This window comes from Ostrinia furnacalis, unplaced genomic scaffold (assembly GCF_004193835.3).
Source record: "Ostrinia furnacalis isolate ACB-3 unplaced genomic scaffold, ASM419383v2 OfSCF5129, whole genome shotgun sequence".
Lineage (NCBI taxonomy): Eukaryota > Metazoa > Arthropoda > Insecta > Lepidoptera > Crambidae > Ostrinia > Ostrinia furnacalis.
This window is the reverse complement of record NW_021135368.1, coordinates 359,334-372,924: the sequence shown is the minus strand read 5'-3', so window position 1 is coordinate 372,924 and position 13,591 is coordinate 359,334. Positions and strand designations below refer to the sequence as shown.

The window sequence follows — 13,591 nt, the reverse complement described above, 5'->3', positions numbered from 1 at the left end:
TGATGTCGTTGCGTGTGCGCACATCAGCGAATGTAATATCATCTGCAAAGATGTTTAATTGAACATGTACACTGGAAATTCTAATTTTAAATAATAGCATGATCCATTTTAATCGATCTCAAATTACAATGTGCAGACGAGAGCACATCAAACTATAAATTGCAAAATAGCTTTGTTTACCTTGATGATTGTCTGTACACGTGGTGATATTTTTTATGATACTGGATCATAAAAACTTGTGTTGTAGACCCAAACGTTCAAGATTCTATGTGCTGAGGTGTTTTTCAAATCAAATAAACATTATCCATAACCGTTTTCGTACGTGAACCAATATTTGAATTGGTCTTCGGTAAGTTTATGTGATTTGGAACGGTATTTGGAATGATTAGTTGATTCAACTCGACATGATTTATGGTTTTATAAACTTGATTAAAATTATGTAAAGTTAATGATCTAACTGATGTGAAATATGTCTAGAGGTGAATAATTGACGTAATTTTATACATGTAATAGGTATGTTATGACAGCGCTTTCAGTTCAAAGGATAAAAATCTGCAATTACTAACTTACTGCGAGTACAATTATTATCAGCACGAATTTTGATATCGTAACACAGGTTGACCAGTATTGTACGTAATGAATTATTTTTTGATATCTTGAGTAATAAAATTTGTTATGCAATTAATTTAACAACATTACCTATTAGCTTTGACTGTGAGATATTCTTAATTATTTCCCATTAAAAGAAATAACTGGCGGTCCTAGTGCCTTGAGGCATTCCTTCCCATTTAACCAATAATTGACTCTCATTCAACAAATATAAATTCCTTAAGACTAACACACGAAATAAATGTAGACTCTACTACTTATTCTAAAGTAAATGGTCTAACCTTTTTTTGTCAACATTTTTAAAAATTCTTCCAGAGTGCTAAACCGGAGGGCCGCAATAAGTTGGCCCAACACCCACAGTGGTCTAGTAGCCACATAATTTACGACCCAGAACCAGAATAAATCCCCACCACGATCGATACGATAACGATCATTAGCCGCTTACCGTCGTCGGGGAAGCGATCGATCTACGTCATGCAGTGGTCAATACCTAAATCATTTCTCTTAGGGAGAATAATGGTCTGTAATCATAGAATCTGTAATCAAATAAACAGGAAAATGCTCTGTTTGGTCTTTGGTGCTTTGCTGAATAGTAGAGACAACTTTGAAAATTAATAAAACTAAAACAGAAAACTGTTAAGAAATCTTAGAAAGATAATATTAAGTATTATGTTTTCTGGGTTCACTGGTAAAATATTAAGAAACTGTTTGAGAAGCCCTTTGTCTGTCCTAAGTTGAATGTCTATCCGCGGCTTATTTTAGACTCTATTATTCGTAGTACCACTACTTACCTTTTGGCATGTTTATACACTCGTATATTAAGTACCTTAAAGATAATACTGCATCAACCGAACTTTACATAAACCTAAAAAGCCTTAAATGTAAGTAAACTTACAAGACTACTGTGATTTTCTTATGTTTTCTACTTTTTGTTATAATAACTTACTCGGCTATAATGCTCAAATTAGCACCAATTTAATTGAATGCGTGCAATTAAAGAGTTCACAATGAGCTTGCCACAATGGCTGACCCCGATGTGTCGTGGAAACTGTCACGGTAGTCTAGCTTTCTTTTGATATCGCTATATTGCCTTTCTTCTTTTCTTTGTCGGAGAGATGATTGTGCGCAACCACTGTGCATGAACTGTCAAAATTTGAGGCGAAGCGGTTGAAGTGGTTCAGAAATGGAATGTCTGCGTTCTTTTGTTTGAATAACTGTCAACTTTGTAAGATGATGTTTTAAAAGGACTTATTAAACTTACCTTACCTATTTAATTTAATTCTACTTTAATAAAACAGGCACCAATAAAATATTAAAAAGTTTGTTTATGTATGTAATTATTTAGCATAATTGCACGTGTCTAGTAACAATTAGGTGTTGTTTGGAATAATTTGAAGCACTAATTATTGTTGGTTGGAAAGTTCACCGCATATTTGACAGTCAAATTCTTTGGTGACACCTCGGATCATAGAAGGGATTTCTTTGCTTTTTTTTCATTGAGTTTCTTCATTTTATCTTCAAGTTCTGATATTCGTTTCTGGTAGCGGAGGTTTTTCTTCTGAAGCGTCCTAATTTTAGTCCTCTGTTTATTTATCACGCTTTCATATTTTTCAATTTTCAGTCGCATTTCAAATCTTAGGGCTGTCTCAAAAATATCGCTAGTATCGTCCGGTTGCTGAAACAAAACAATTAATAAATACCTACGCAACTCTAACAAACTGAATTATTAAAATAATGATTGAATAAACAAAAAACCCAACTGCGTAAAAATGAACTAAAACATAAAATGCAGTCAGAGGCATCAAATACATATCACCAACAAATTATGGTATGGTGTCTCAAAGACTAAAATCGTAATATAATAAAATACGAACTTTAGTTTTATTTCCGAGTGAGTAAAATCGTTTGGGGACAGATCTTTTGTGCTTCCCTTTACCTTTATTCCCCCTCTGTTATGAAAAGTTAATAATGTGCAATGTAATATGGTCTAGGTGCGAGTGAGACAGAGATATCGTCTTCTCTCTCTAACTGTCATGGCGGTTGTTCTGTATTTGGTTACGAGTTGCTAAAAGTTAATAAATACATTTTGTCAAGTTTAAGCCCATTTTTCATATATTTTATCTCCCTCATCCTTAATTAAGTCCAAGTTACCTTACTTGGGCCTCAAGTAGAGCCGTAATGAATTCAAACATTCAACAATACTTAAGTGTACAGTTGAACGCAATAAAAACAAACTCAACAGAACCTTAGGTTCTACTTTCTACATCGAAAATATTAATCTCTGAAAAATGCTTTAATAAGTTACACAAAGTCGTCAAAGAGCATAATTATACTTCTACCATACCTACATAAAAACTAGGTTTAAAATGGTACCTGATCATCGCAAGTCACGAAAGTGAAGTCCGGCTGAAACAAAATAAGTAAATTCAAAATCTAAAAAACGCATAACTTAGTAAAGTAATTAGAAGTGTATGACTATCAAATGCTTTTCTTTTTTATTAATAACTACTTATTTGAAATGCCGTCAATTTATTCGTTAAAAAATTGATTAAAAAGCTTCAAAACTTACTGTGATATTATTCCTCGCTAAATTATTATCAGTGTTTGATTCGGGAGTCTGATTTGCCTTTGAGCCTGTAGACATAGACTTTGAACAATCCTAAAAACATAAGAGTATAATATTGAAACGAATAAAATGTAACAGATAAATTTATGTAAAATGTAATAAAATATATTTATTAAATTATTAAAAAGCTTCGAAACTTACTGTGTTATTTTTCCTCGCTAAATTATTATCAGTGTTTGATTCGGGAGTCTGATTTGCCTTTGAGCCTGTAGACATAGGCTTTGAACAATCCTAAAAACATAAGAGTATAATATTGAAACGAATAAAATGTAACAGATACATTTATGTAAAATGTAATAAAATATATTTATTAAAATGATTCAGCTTCATGCCCTAAGTAACAATTACGAATATAAATGTTACAAAACTGTAACTTCAAAACCATGAGATCAGCACAGGCCTCCCACAATGCTTTCCATGTTGTTCGATTGGTAGCGGCCTGCGTCCAGCGCTTCTCTGCGTATGACTATAGTTGTGACTTGTGTGTGACAAAGACGCTGCCGATGGGGCATTAGTGGGACTGCGACAACGCTTACGTACGTTACGTATCTCTCTTTCACACTTATTGGCCCTATGAGGAGGCGTAGTGTTGCAACAGTGTAGTGTCGATATTAATATTATAAGTAATTAATCCTATTACAAAAATAATGGAAAGAGTAATATATAAATATTTAATATGTTAATACATTTATTATGGTAAATAAAATCGGAAAAATTACAATGATACAGAAAAAAAAAATTTCTTCAACTTCAATGCGACCAACAAACCAACAAACCAACAATTTACTAGCCACTTCACTTATGACTTTGCTTGTTTATTTTTACAGAATACGAAAGCTAACTTTGTTATAATTGAAGAATAATAAATAAAACTGTTTAATAATAAGCACACTCCTAGCTCCTGATAAATGGTAAACTTACCGATGAAACAATATGACAAATCTTCAAAGTAGGTATTGCCCAGTCGAAAAGTCTACGGCTTTTATTAAGAGGTTGAAAACATTTTTCCTGAAAATGATCCGAACATATCACGCTTCTTTGGACAGGAATCCAGTTAGGACCTCTGCCCGTGGCGTCCATCCATTTTTCTTTAAAAGTCGATTTTTTTGGAAATCTGGAATAAGATCAAAGTAGTTTAATCAATTCTTGAAATCTTTGTTCTGAAAAATAAAGTTATGAATACCGGTTTCGAGGAACGATAACGATTTTATTTAATAATAATAAATAATAATAATAATTTAGGGCTATAATGGTTTTAAAAATTAACAAGCGCCCGAGCCTTGATCATAATAACTTTAGGTTAGCTTATTTTAATGTCCAAACTACAAAACAAAAATTAAATTCTAGGAACAAGTGACATACAAACTAATTGAGAATGTTACTAGGTATGCAAAATCACTTGAAACCTTTGTTACATTCAAGCTTTTACATATACAAATACATTTGTTTTTATTTCATTCAAAAATACCAAGTAGTTATGATTTTATAGGCATTCAAAGTTCGCTTAAATATCGAGTCCCGCCGACGGTCACGTGACCCCGCGTGACGTACATTCACAGTGTCCGCTCACTAGAAAACGGATATAAACATACTTATATACATTTTTTTTTGTAAATACATACATATTAACACCCAGACCCATCACAGAAATTAAAATTGTACCAAATCCAAACTTGATGCGATTGTGTCGTTTTATTGCAAAGTACCTTCCAGCTCCATCATCAGACCCTGATTACTATACAGAATTGAAGTACTCGTCAATACAAAACGAACGAGCCCAAACTCGATGGAGTTAAGTCGTTTTATTATGGAGTTCCTATGGCCACCTTCCAGCTCCATCATCAGATCAGCTCCATGTCATCATAATATTGCATGGTCATCTAAATTACATGTGTATGCGAAATTTCAGCTTAATCGGTGGTCCGGAAGTGGGTCTTATATTCAGCTTGCAAGATTCCACCCATACAAATTGGAGCCAGTCGCTATAATATGACGTCACGCGCATAAAATGGCGGGCCGGCCGCCGCCCGCAACTTTAAAATTCAATATCTTGGAAACTAATTGACGTATCGAAATAATTCTTTCACGTGTATTTTTTATTTTTAACAGAGAATACAGAAAGCTAAAAAACAAAATTAGTGAACATTCTTCATTGTATACTTATTTGTGCACATTCTAAAAATTAAATATTCTCACTAAATATTATATTATTATAATTTAAAGTCTGATTTTTAATTATGGTGAAGTCAGAAAAATGATATCATCATTTTAATTATTTTAATTTTCATACAAATCTGATTTTATAAATTTTATTTTGTATTAAAATTTAAAAAAATAAAATGATGATATCAAATTTCTGACTTCACCATACCATTTATATGCTTAAGTTAACACGGGCTAGTGTCGGCTCATTGCCTCATATACCCATTTACCTAATACCCTGTATAATCTCTAAAATGTACATTAATTAATATTAGTGTAGGTACATTGAATGCACAAAACAAACAATAATTCATACTTTTAAGTTGTACTTGATGTTATTCTATTTCATATTTTTATTAACTTTATTCTAAAAATTCAAAGCAAAAAAGGTTTAATACATCAGAATAAATTGTCCAAAAATGACAGCTGTCAAAATTCCGTCGAATTAAAAATCAGACTTAAGCAATTAAATTTTAGTCATGGATCACAAAAAACCGTATTTATAAACAAAAAAGTAGAAAATATTAATCTACTTCTATTTATCGATAATAGGAAACCGCATTAGAACACGAGCCCTCCACTATTTTACGACGATCGGCACATGCGGCCGTACCATGGTATTTTCACAAGACAGTGGATATCGAAAGAATTATAATACATTGCGCAGTAGTCAAACATGACATAAAGTGGTTGCTGAACTAAATCGTCAATGTAGAACGTGTGTAAAATTTTATCACTAACTATTGCGATAACGGCACTGAATTTGTTCGTAAATATGTTTAGTTTTTTTATTTATAAGCAAAATACCAATGGATTTGCAATACTTACACGTGGTAAGTGACTCCATCGTTCTTGTAGTTCTTCGTTTCACTTCTGTTATTGCACGTAACGACACAACAGTTCGGCATTATGAAAAAATATCAGAGAACATTCCCTCAGTACGACTGAATCGCGACTAACCTGGCTTCGCGAGCGATGTTCGTTTCTGGTCGTATCGCAGAGGNCGCGGAGTCACGCGCTGACGCGCCACGCCCCCGTTTCATATCTAAAGTCATTGACAGGGGGCGCCACCGTCAATACCGGATCGCTGGTTCCGATTCTTACCATGTTGGAAACTATAATATAGTTGAACGATGGTGGCGCCCGCCCCCTGTCAATGTGTTTGGTGGGACAGTTCAGTGTAGGTTATCTTTATTCCCTTCTATGATCTGAGGGTGACACAAATAAAGGTTAGTGACATAATAGAAGATTAGATAAAAGGTGATATGACTTAAACATTTCGTTTGGTACAATTGTAAGCTTTTCGCGTTATAAAAGCTCTTCTATTTTTTATCAATAAAGCTTTTTATGGAAGCTGGTTTTAACTTTTTATGAGGACGTTGTTTCATAAATAAGATGGATGAATTTGCTAACTGATGTAATCATTTGAAAAGCTTCCAATCCAATATGTGACATTAAAATAAAAATAGTATTTTTCGGACAATCGGATGGAGTAAATCTTAAATATCTTGGGGGAAAATGCATAAAGTATTTTAAATCTATCCTGGGACTTGAACCCATAGGGTTATAAACTTGAAGAGACCTCTTGCTAACCACGTAGACCTTACTACTTCGCACAGCTATATTTAACTAATAAAATCGTGTTCACTGTTCATCTTTTGTGTAACTTTTCCTGTAGCTTGCGCCACAAACCCCAAAAGTGTGCATTCGCTGCGTTTCATAAGTGCGCCCGCGCAGGCCGTGGGACGGTGATAATGAACGTTAACTTTAATTGTGCCCGCCATTTTATTATTCTACACTTGGACAACCCAATTCTCCACGAATTAACATAAGTACTCATTAATTTATGTATACGTAATCTTATCACGAAATCTTTGTAAGATTCTCTCGTTTTCTACCTAAGGTTCATAGTAGGTATTCCTTACACAATCTTTCCTGAATAAAAGTAATTACCCTCCCCGATAGTTTGCGATTTGTAAAGGCAAATGATCCAATCACGACACGGTGCAGCATCGACCGTAGCGAAAAGCAAATGTAAACAAACTGGAATTCCTTCACATCGGTTTTCGATGTAATAATTTTGAACAGTTATTTTTCATTAATTATTCACAAGAGCGCTTGTCGTGTCTGTTGCCGCGTATTCCGTTTGAGTAATTTCCACCCGTCTCTCGCCTAAAAAAAGTTCACGGTTTGTAAAATATAAACTCGACGCACGCGAGGGGCAAAAACAAATTATTATTTTGTAGCACTAGCCCCGTGGGATAGGATAGATACAGATATCAGCGACCGCAGTTTCTCGGTAAAACTTCTCTCGACGATAAACAGCGATAAACGCACTAGCTTTAATTATAAAATTGTCTCTTGAAAAAATAGTAAAAAGCGCTACAAAAAATGGAAGATGCTCGCAAAAAACGAGACGCGTAGGCTCGCACCTGCCAATGGTGTGTCGAGATACGGCGTTTTATATTTAGAAACCACTTTATTTAAACTCACCGCCGAGCTAAAGCTCCCGATAAAAAGGTTAAGTTAGAGCACTTGCGGTGCGTCGTTTATTAAGAACCATTTTACTTTTCGCCATGATTGTATCAATCGACCGCATGCCTGGCGACCGCGCGTCCGCGGCAAAAAAACGACGGTCGCTCATACTAAAAATAAGTTTGAAATTTTCAATACGAGCGGCGAATTTTAAGGTTTATTTTCTTAGGTCGCAATATCGAGATGATGGCTCGGTGTGCGTTATCAGGAGCTTTAAGTTATTCGAGGAGATAGTGTGCGGCCTCGGTCCTTGCTTGAGTTAGTGCACGCCGAGCTAGCGCAGTGAGAGCGCGTCTCGGCCGGTTCGGATCGAACGCACCGCGCCGCTCACTGGACTCCTCTTTTTTGAAGACCGAGAAACATTTTAGTGCGAAACTATCACACTTTAGTGAACGGTGCTTTAATGGTGCTAACAATAGTTATTTGTGACATTTATATTGCAGTTCTGGTTTAAGAATTGTGACACTTTAAATAGGTGAGCTTTTATAAGTTTTAAGTAATCTAATAAGTCTAAAATATAGTTTCCTGATAATGTATTTCTAATGTTCCGTCATAAGTTGCAGCCGTGTAATTTGCGCTCGGCAGGGCCGGATGGGTCTAAGTTAACTGTCCTACCCTTTGCTAAATTATCTACAGTTTCTAGGAAGTTGTGGATTATGTTTAGAGCTTGCTACCTGTTGCACATCATCTACCTGCTATAGTTCTTGCATTCTTGTAGATTTAGTAGGTTTTATAAGGTTGTGTTTGGGCTTTTTGTATCAATTTCTTTTATGTAAAAATATGGAATTATATTTAGGAGGAAGTAAGTTACAGGTATCATCCCTGATCGATTTTCATTCATGGAGTAAATCAGTCCTAAGTAATTTTAAAGTATTACACAAAATGTTTTACTACTCACTTACCGTTAATTTCAGTTTCCACAACCTTTGCATTATATTCAAGAACATAAACTTCCAAAACCATAAACGCCAAACGCATTTAAATTTCAACGGTGCATTCTGACCATATACGGCGGTTGTCATCGTAAACGCAAAACAAACGCTTTGTAATACCTAATAATGGGCAATAACAAAATCTTTGCGACGTCTGTAGTTCTGTACGCTGTTTCGAAAGCAAACCACTTGCAACTCCGCTGCATTCTTGGTGCGAAGTCGTCAGACCGGCCGCGGCGGGTGCGGGGGTTCCCGACAACCATTAAAAGATCCCTGCTTCCCGTCCACGCACACTACACCACCGACGGCTGAATGGGCTACCAGAGGTCAGTTTGCAGTGGGTACGACTAAAAAACTTAATGCTGGCTGAAAATAGTCGTCGCTCCCGCTAATAAGAACAAATGGCGACTTATAACTGACTGCGCTTACGCCAAATTTACTACATGTATGAAAGCCGGCTGATCTAGTAGTTTGTCTCTTAATATAGGTTTTTTAAACTTAAAAGGAGACTCCCAACCCCTGTAAATGTGCCTTATAAGAGAATACAGAAATTTTGAATTTAATTTCAATTTTTGAATATTGGACTTGTAGCTAGTCTACAAGCTACGGTTGTGGGTTTGAATCTCGTTTGAGTGATGATCATGAGAATTAACGTAAATGTAGAGCAACTACCAAGATGTTAAGTGTAGGTACTTATTCAATTTTTAAACGTTAAGTCTAAATTTCTACATAGTAGAAGTTATGCTTTGTTTGATAAAGAAGGCAAAGTAGAAGAAAACTTTTGAAAGTAAGTTTTTGGTAATTTAAATCTTTGTCACCAAGTTACATCTTTTGTATACGGTATACAGTATACCACAATCCTCAATCTCTACCAAATAACACCGATAAAGATTGAAAATTTTCCAGTGAGCAGAAAATAATTTCCAATTCAAACGACTCATAAAACTCCCATTCAAATATGTCACCGGCAAAATTTCATGGTGTGTTACGTAACAATGACTCACCAATGCATTGGAAATTGCAAGGCAATAGTAATTAACATGTTTGAACATAAATGCCGGTGGATTTCACCACTTTCTGTTTACTAAACCGAGGTTAGCGGATGAGATGATGATTTGCTGATCATGGGAACTGTTTTATTAGAAACGGAACCAATTAAGATGTTAATGATGATGTAAAGATTAACTCATCCAAGATTCTTGTTAGGTAGGACTCGAATATCTCATCAAAGAATTAGGACTCTGACAGAGATTGTGTTAACTTGACGTGAAGAAAATCATGGTCAATGATTCAGATCGAATCTAGGGGTTGATAATTAGTTAATTACTTATTAAAATAGTTGCAATTCATGTTATACGAGTAGCTGATGGAAATCATTGACTGTGATTTTGGCCTAATTATGATTAAATATATATCCAACGCAAAAGCCGACAGGCGTGAGGTCGAGTCTTGTCGTGAGTCCCTAATTGAACGCTTAAATTTGGCCCTTCAGGATGTCTCTGATTGGGGCGATGCCAACCTGGTCCCATTTAACGCGTCAAAANAAAATTCATGAAATCAGATCTTGAGATAAAGCGAATTCCTGTGATTTTTACTAATTCCTTAATTTCATTGTTATTAAGTGGTAATTGCTGGAAAATTAAGAAAAAGTACCCAAAAACGTCTTTCGGCTGAAACGAACGAACGAACCCAAAATGTATAGTTAAAAGTCTCGTAATATTAAAATTGTAATCCTGAACTTCATCATACATAACTGCACCTCCAATTTTCCAGTTTAAGTTCTTAATTACCTGGATTCGTTTTGATCGATCCTAAAAGTGTTCATAGTAAAATGCTTACATACACAATATTATTAAGGCCTGCTTTTGATTTACATTAAATCAAGTCGTGAATGGCATGATCGTGAAGTGAACTACCTACAATATTATCTTGAATATTCGATCAACTTGGCCCTTATTTGGTTTAAAATAAGCAATACCTGTTTTGTTATAAGTATACGTTTTGTATTGGTATTTATGCAAAAGTACGGGCCTTCATGATATTGTAATTGATAACTAACGGGTAAATACTAATTATGTATTAATTGGTCTAAAATCAAGCAATTGCAGAGGAAATAATAAATTTCAAATTATAGACGCATGCAAATAATGAAATCGCAATATTTACAGGGTTAGTACATACATAACCTTAACATCGTCAAATTTATAGGGTTGTTTAATTGATACATCCATTTTTATAGAGTAGTTACTTAGTGATTTATTAAATCAATCTAGTTAGACACTCCTGTAACGGTATTGTACACTTTGAGCACTGGTCTGCTTATTTCTTTGTAGTCAATTCAAGTTTGAACATTTTTTTACAATTTTATCTTGCGCTCGCGACTCTTTAATCGCTTTAGTTGGTGGTGGCTCTTTTGTTCAATGTTTTACAACACTTCATCATAATAATATACAAAACATTAACCGTGTTTTACAACACTGATGAGCAGCTCACCGTCAGCTTACGTCCTAATAAACTTCTCACCGCTTCACTGCACTTTCATTCGTCGTCACTCCATCGATGACGGCCGTCATTAACATGGAATCAGCGTGATAATGACCGTCGGGCATCGTGACGGACGATGACGCAACAACGCGGTGCGAACAGACGACTACCAGCAAAAACACCGATAAGATCGAACTAACCTAACGAGCCACCGAAATTACGTTACGCAACGCTAGCTATAAAAACTGTTGAGATTTTACGCCCCTCGAAGATGAGGCTGCGATGGGAGATGATGATTTTCTTCATTATAAATCGGGTTTGAACTTGACCGCAACCTAAACGATAAACTCGTACACATGCTTTTCTAGGATTACGAAGGAAATTTGTTCGAAGACGTTTGTTCGGCGGTTATCACACTGCGTCGCGTTCCGCCGCGGTACGCGGGACGACAGATTTAATCATTGTATGCAAGTACCTCAGTTTGTATAGAGAACACGCGCGGCACAACACACTGAAAACGCGTCTTCGCGCGGGATTTTTTAAATGAAATCACGCGCTCCGCGGCGGAGCGCGGCGCAGTGTGATAACCGCCTTCGTAATAATTGCGTAGTTGACGCTAGATAGAGTTGTAAATAGAGGTTTAATATACTTATTTTGAAAAAGAACTTCTTTAAATAATTTAACATTATTATAGTCCTGAAGCCCTAATTATTCAGTTGGCTGTAAATGTTTCAGTTTCTTTAAAAGCTCTAAGTTAGTCGATGAAGCTCTATAAATTTAATTATTACGTCGTATCAAATTTAGAGAAAGACAAGCATGTGGGCAACATTGGAATTACCTAGGTACGGATTGATAAGCATGCTTTTCTAAGGACTCAACACTACAATTGTATGATACAATTTTTATACAAGAAGGCTCTATCGATGCTTATTTCGCAGCAATTATCAGAAAAACAACCTAAATTATCGAGCGTGCTCATTCAGAACAACGAACTCGTAACATTTCCGCGCGCGGCGAAAAATAATTTCCATTCATTGATAATAATAATAATAATAAAAATCGTTTATTGCTTGCTTTACAAAAAAGAAATTACAAAAAAAACTTATATTAAAAAGGTGGAAGCAACTGGAGGTGGCTCAGCTTGTGCTGCCAAGGACTATTTGCCCTAGACGGCGCTGGTTTTCAGCCATCCCCACTTCTCTTGAGGTGTTGATCGAGAAGAATGGTCACGGGGGCTTAGAAAATACGAGTAAAAGGAAAAAACAATAATAAAAAGAGAAATACTAAAAATAGAGTAGTTNTATTAACTAACAGGTAATTACAAAATAATACTTTTCTATATTCACATACAAACGCCATTTATGTACCTACATAATCAGCAGTGACTGTGATAAACAGCGCAGAAAATATATTTATCGATTGTGGTACAACCCTAGTGTAAAACGAAAATTATTTCTTTACACAAAATATTCATAAATTCTGGATTATGAGCATGAAATCTTTGCTTACAACTTAAATTAATGTTTAAAGAACATAATTATCACACTTAGTGCTTAAAATTCTAAGCGCATTCACAAAAATAAAGCTAAAGTTTGGAGGTGTCGATTTCAATAAATTTACCTGTGAAATGAATATTTTGCAGGATTATTCCTTTGGTGTACATCACAATCAAGGACGGAACAGGTCACCATTATATAAGAAAACAAATTTTCCAAAAATAAACAGGATTTTACGATATTTTTATAAAAAACTATAATTTAAAATTTTCTTTGTGCCTCTATGTGTCACTGTCTGTCAAATCTTTTGCAAAAATGGTTCTATTGACGTGACGATGATAGCATCACACATCTCTTTTTATCACACAGGGTTGCAGATAGTGACATCTCGCTCGCTCATTCTTTGTTGCTCTATTCCGAAGGAATATTAACTTTATGGTACGGATTGATAAGCATGCTTTTCTAAGGACTCAACACTACAATTGTATGATACAATTTTTATACAAGAAGGCTCTATCGATGCTTATTTCGCAGCAATTATCAGAAAAACAACCTAAATTATCGAGCGTGCTCATTCAGAACAACGAACTCGTAACATTTCCGCGCGCGGCGAAAAATAATTTCCATTCATTGATCTGGAATTAGTTGTTAAATTAGTTGTTATTCTCATTGCTTGTTATTTTGTTATTTGGCGGCACTAACCTTGA

The 13,591-nt window shown here is 35.2% G+C and overlaps 2 protein-coding genes across 4 annotated transcripts in view; one reads left to right on the top strand and one right to left on the bottom strand.

Moving 5' to 3' along the window:
- Positions 1-13,591, top strand: part of chas (chascon) — a 107,455-nt gene that overhangs the window by 50,704 nt on the left and 43,160 nt on the right. The gene's annotated exons all lie outside the window — the stretch shown is intronic.
- Positions 1,903-6,391, bottom strand: LOC114360688 (THAP domain-containing protein 1-like). 2 transcript variants are annotated; one of them, XM_028315459.1, is made up of 6 exons: positions 6,266-6,367; positions 4,157-4,349; positions 3,377-3,466; positions 3,179-3,268; positions 2,983-3,015; positions 1,903-2,284 (listed from the first exon to the last, which is right to left on the bottom strand). In XM_028315459.1, exons 1-6 carry the CDS (start codon positions 6,343-6,345, stop codon positions 2,075-2,077), a joined length of 696 nt encoding a protein of 231 aa, XP_028171260.1. In that variant the 5' UTR covers positions 6,346-6,367; the 3' UTR covers positions 1,903-2,074. The 2 variants fall into 2 exon arrangements, with proteins under 2 accessions (XP_028171260.1, XP_028171261.1); XM_028315460.1 differs by lacking the exon at positions 3,179-3,268 and having other exon boundaries at positions 6,266-6,391.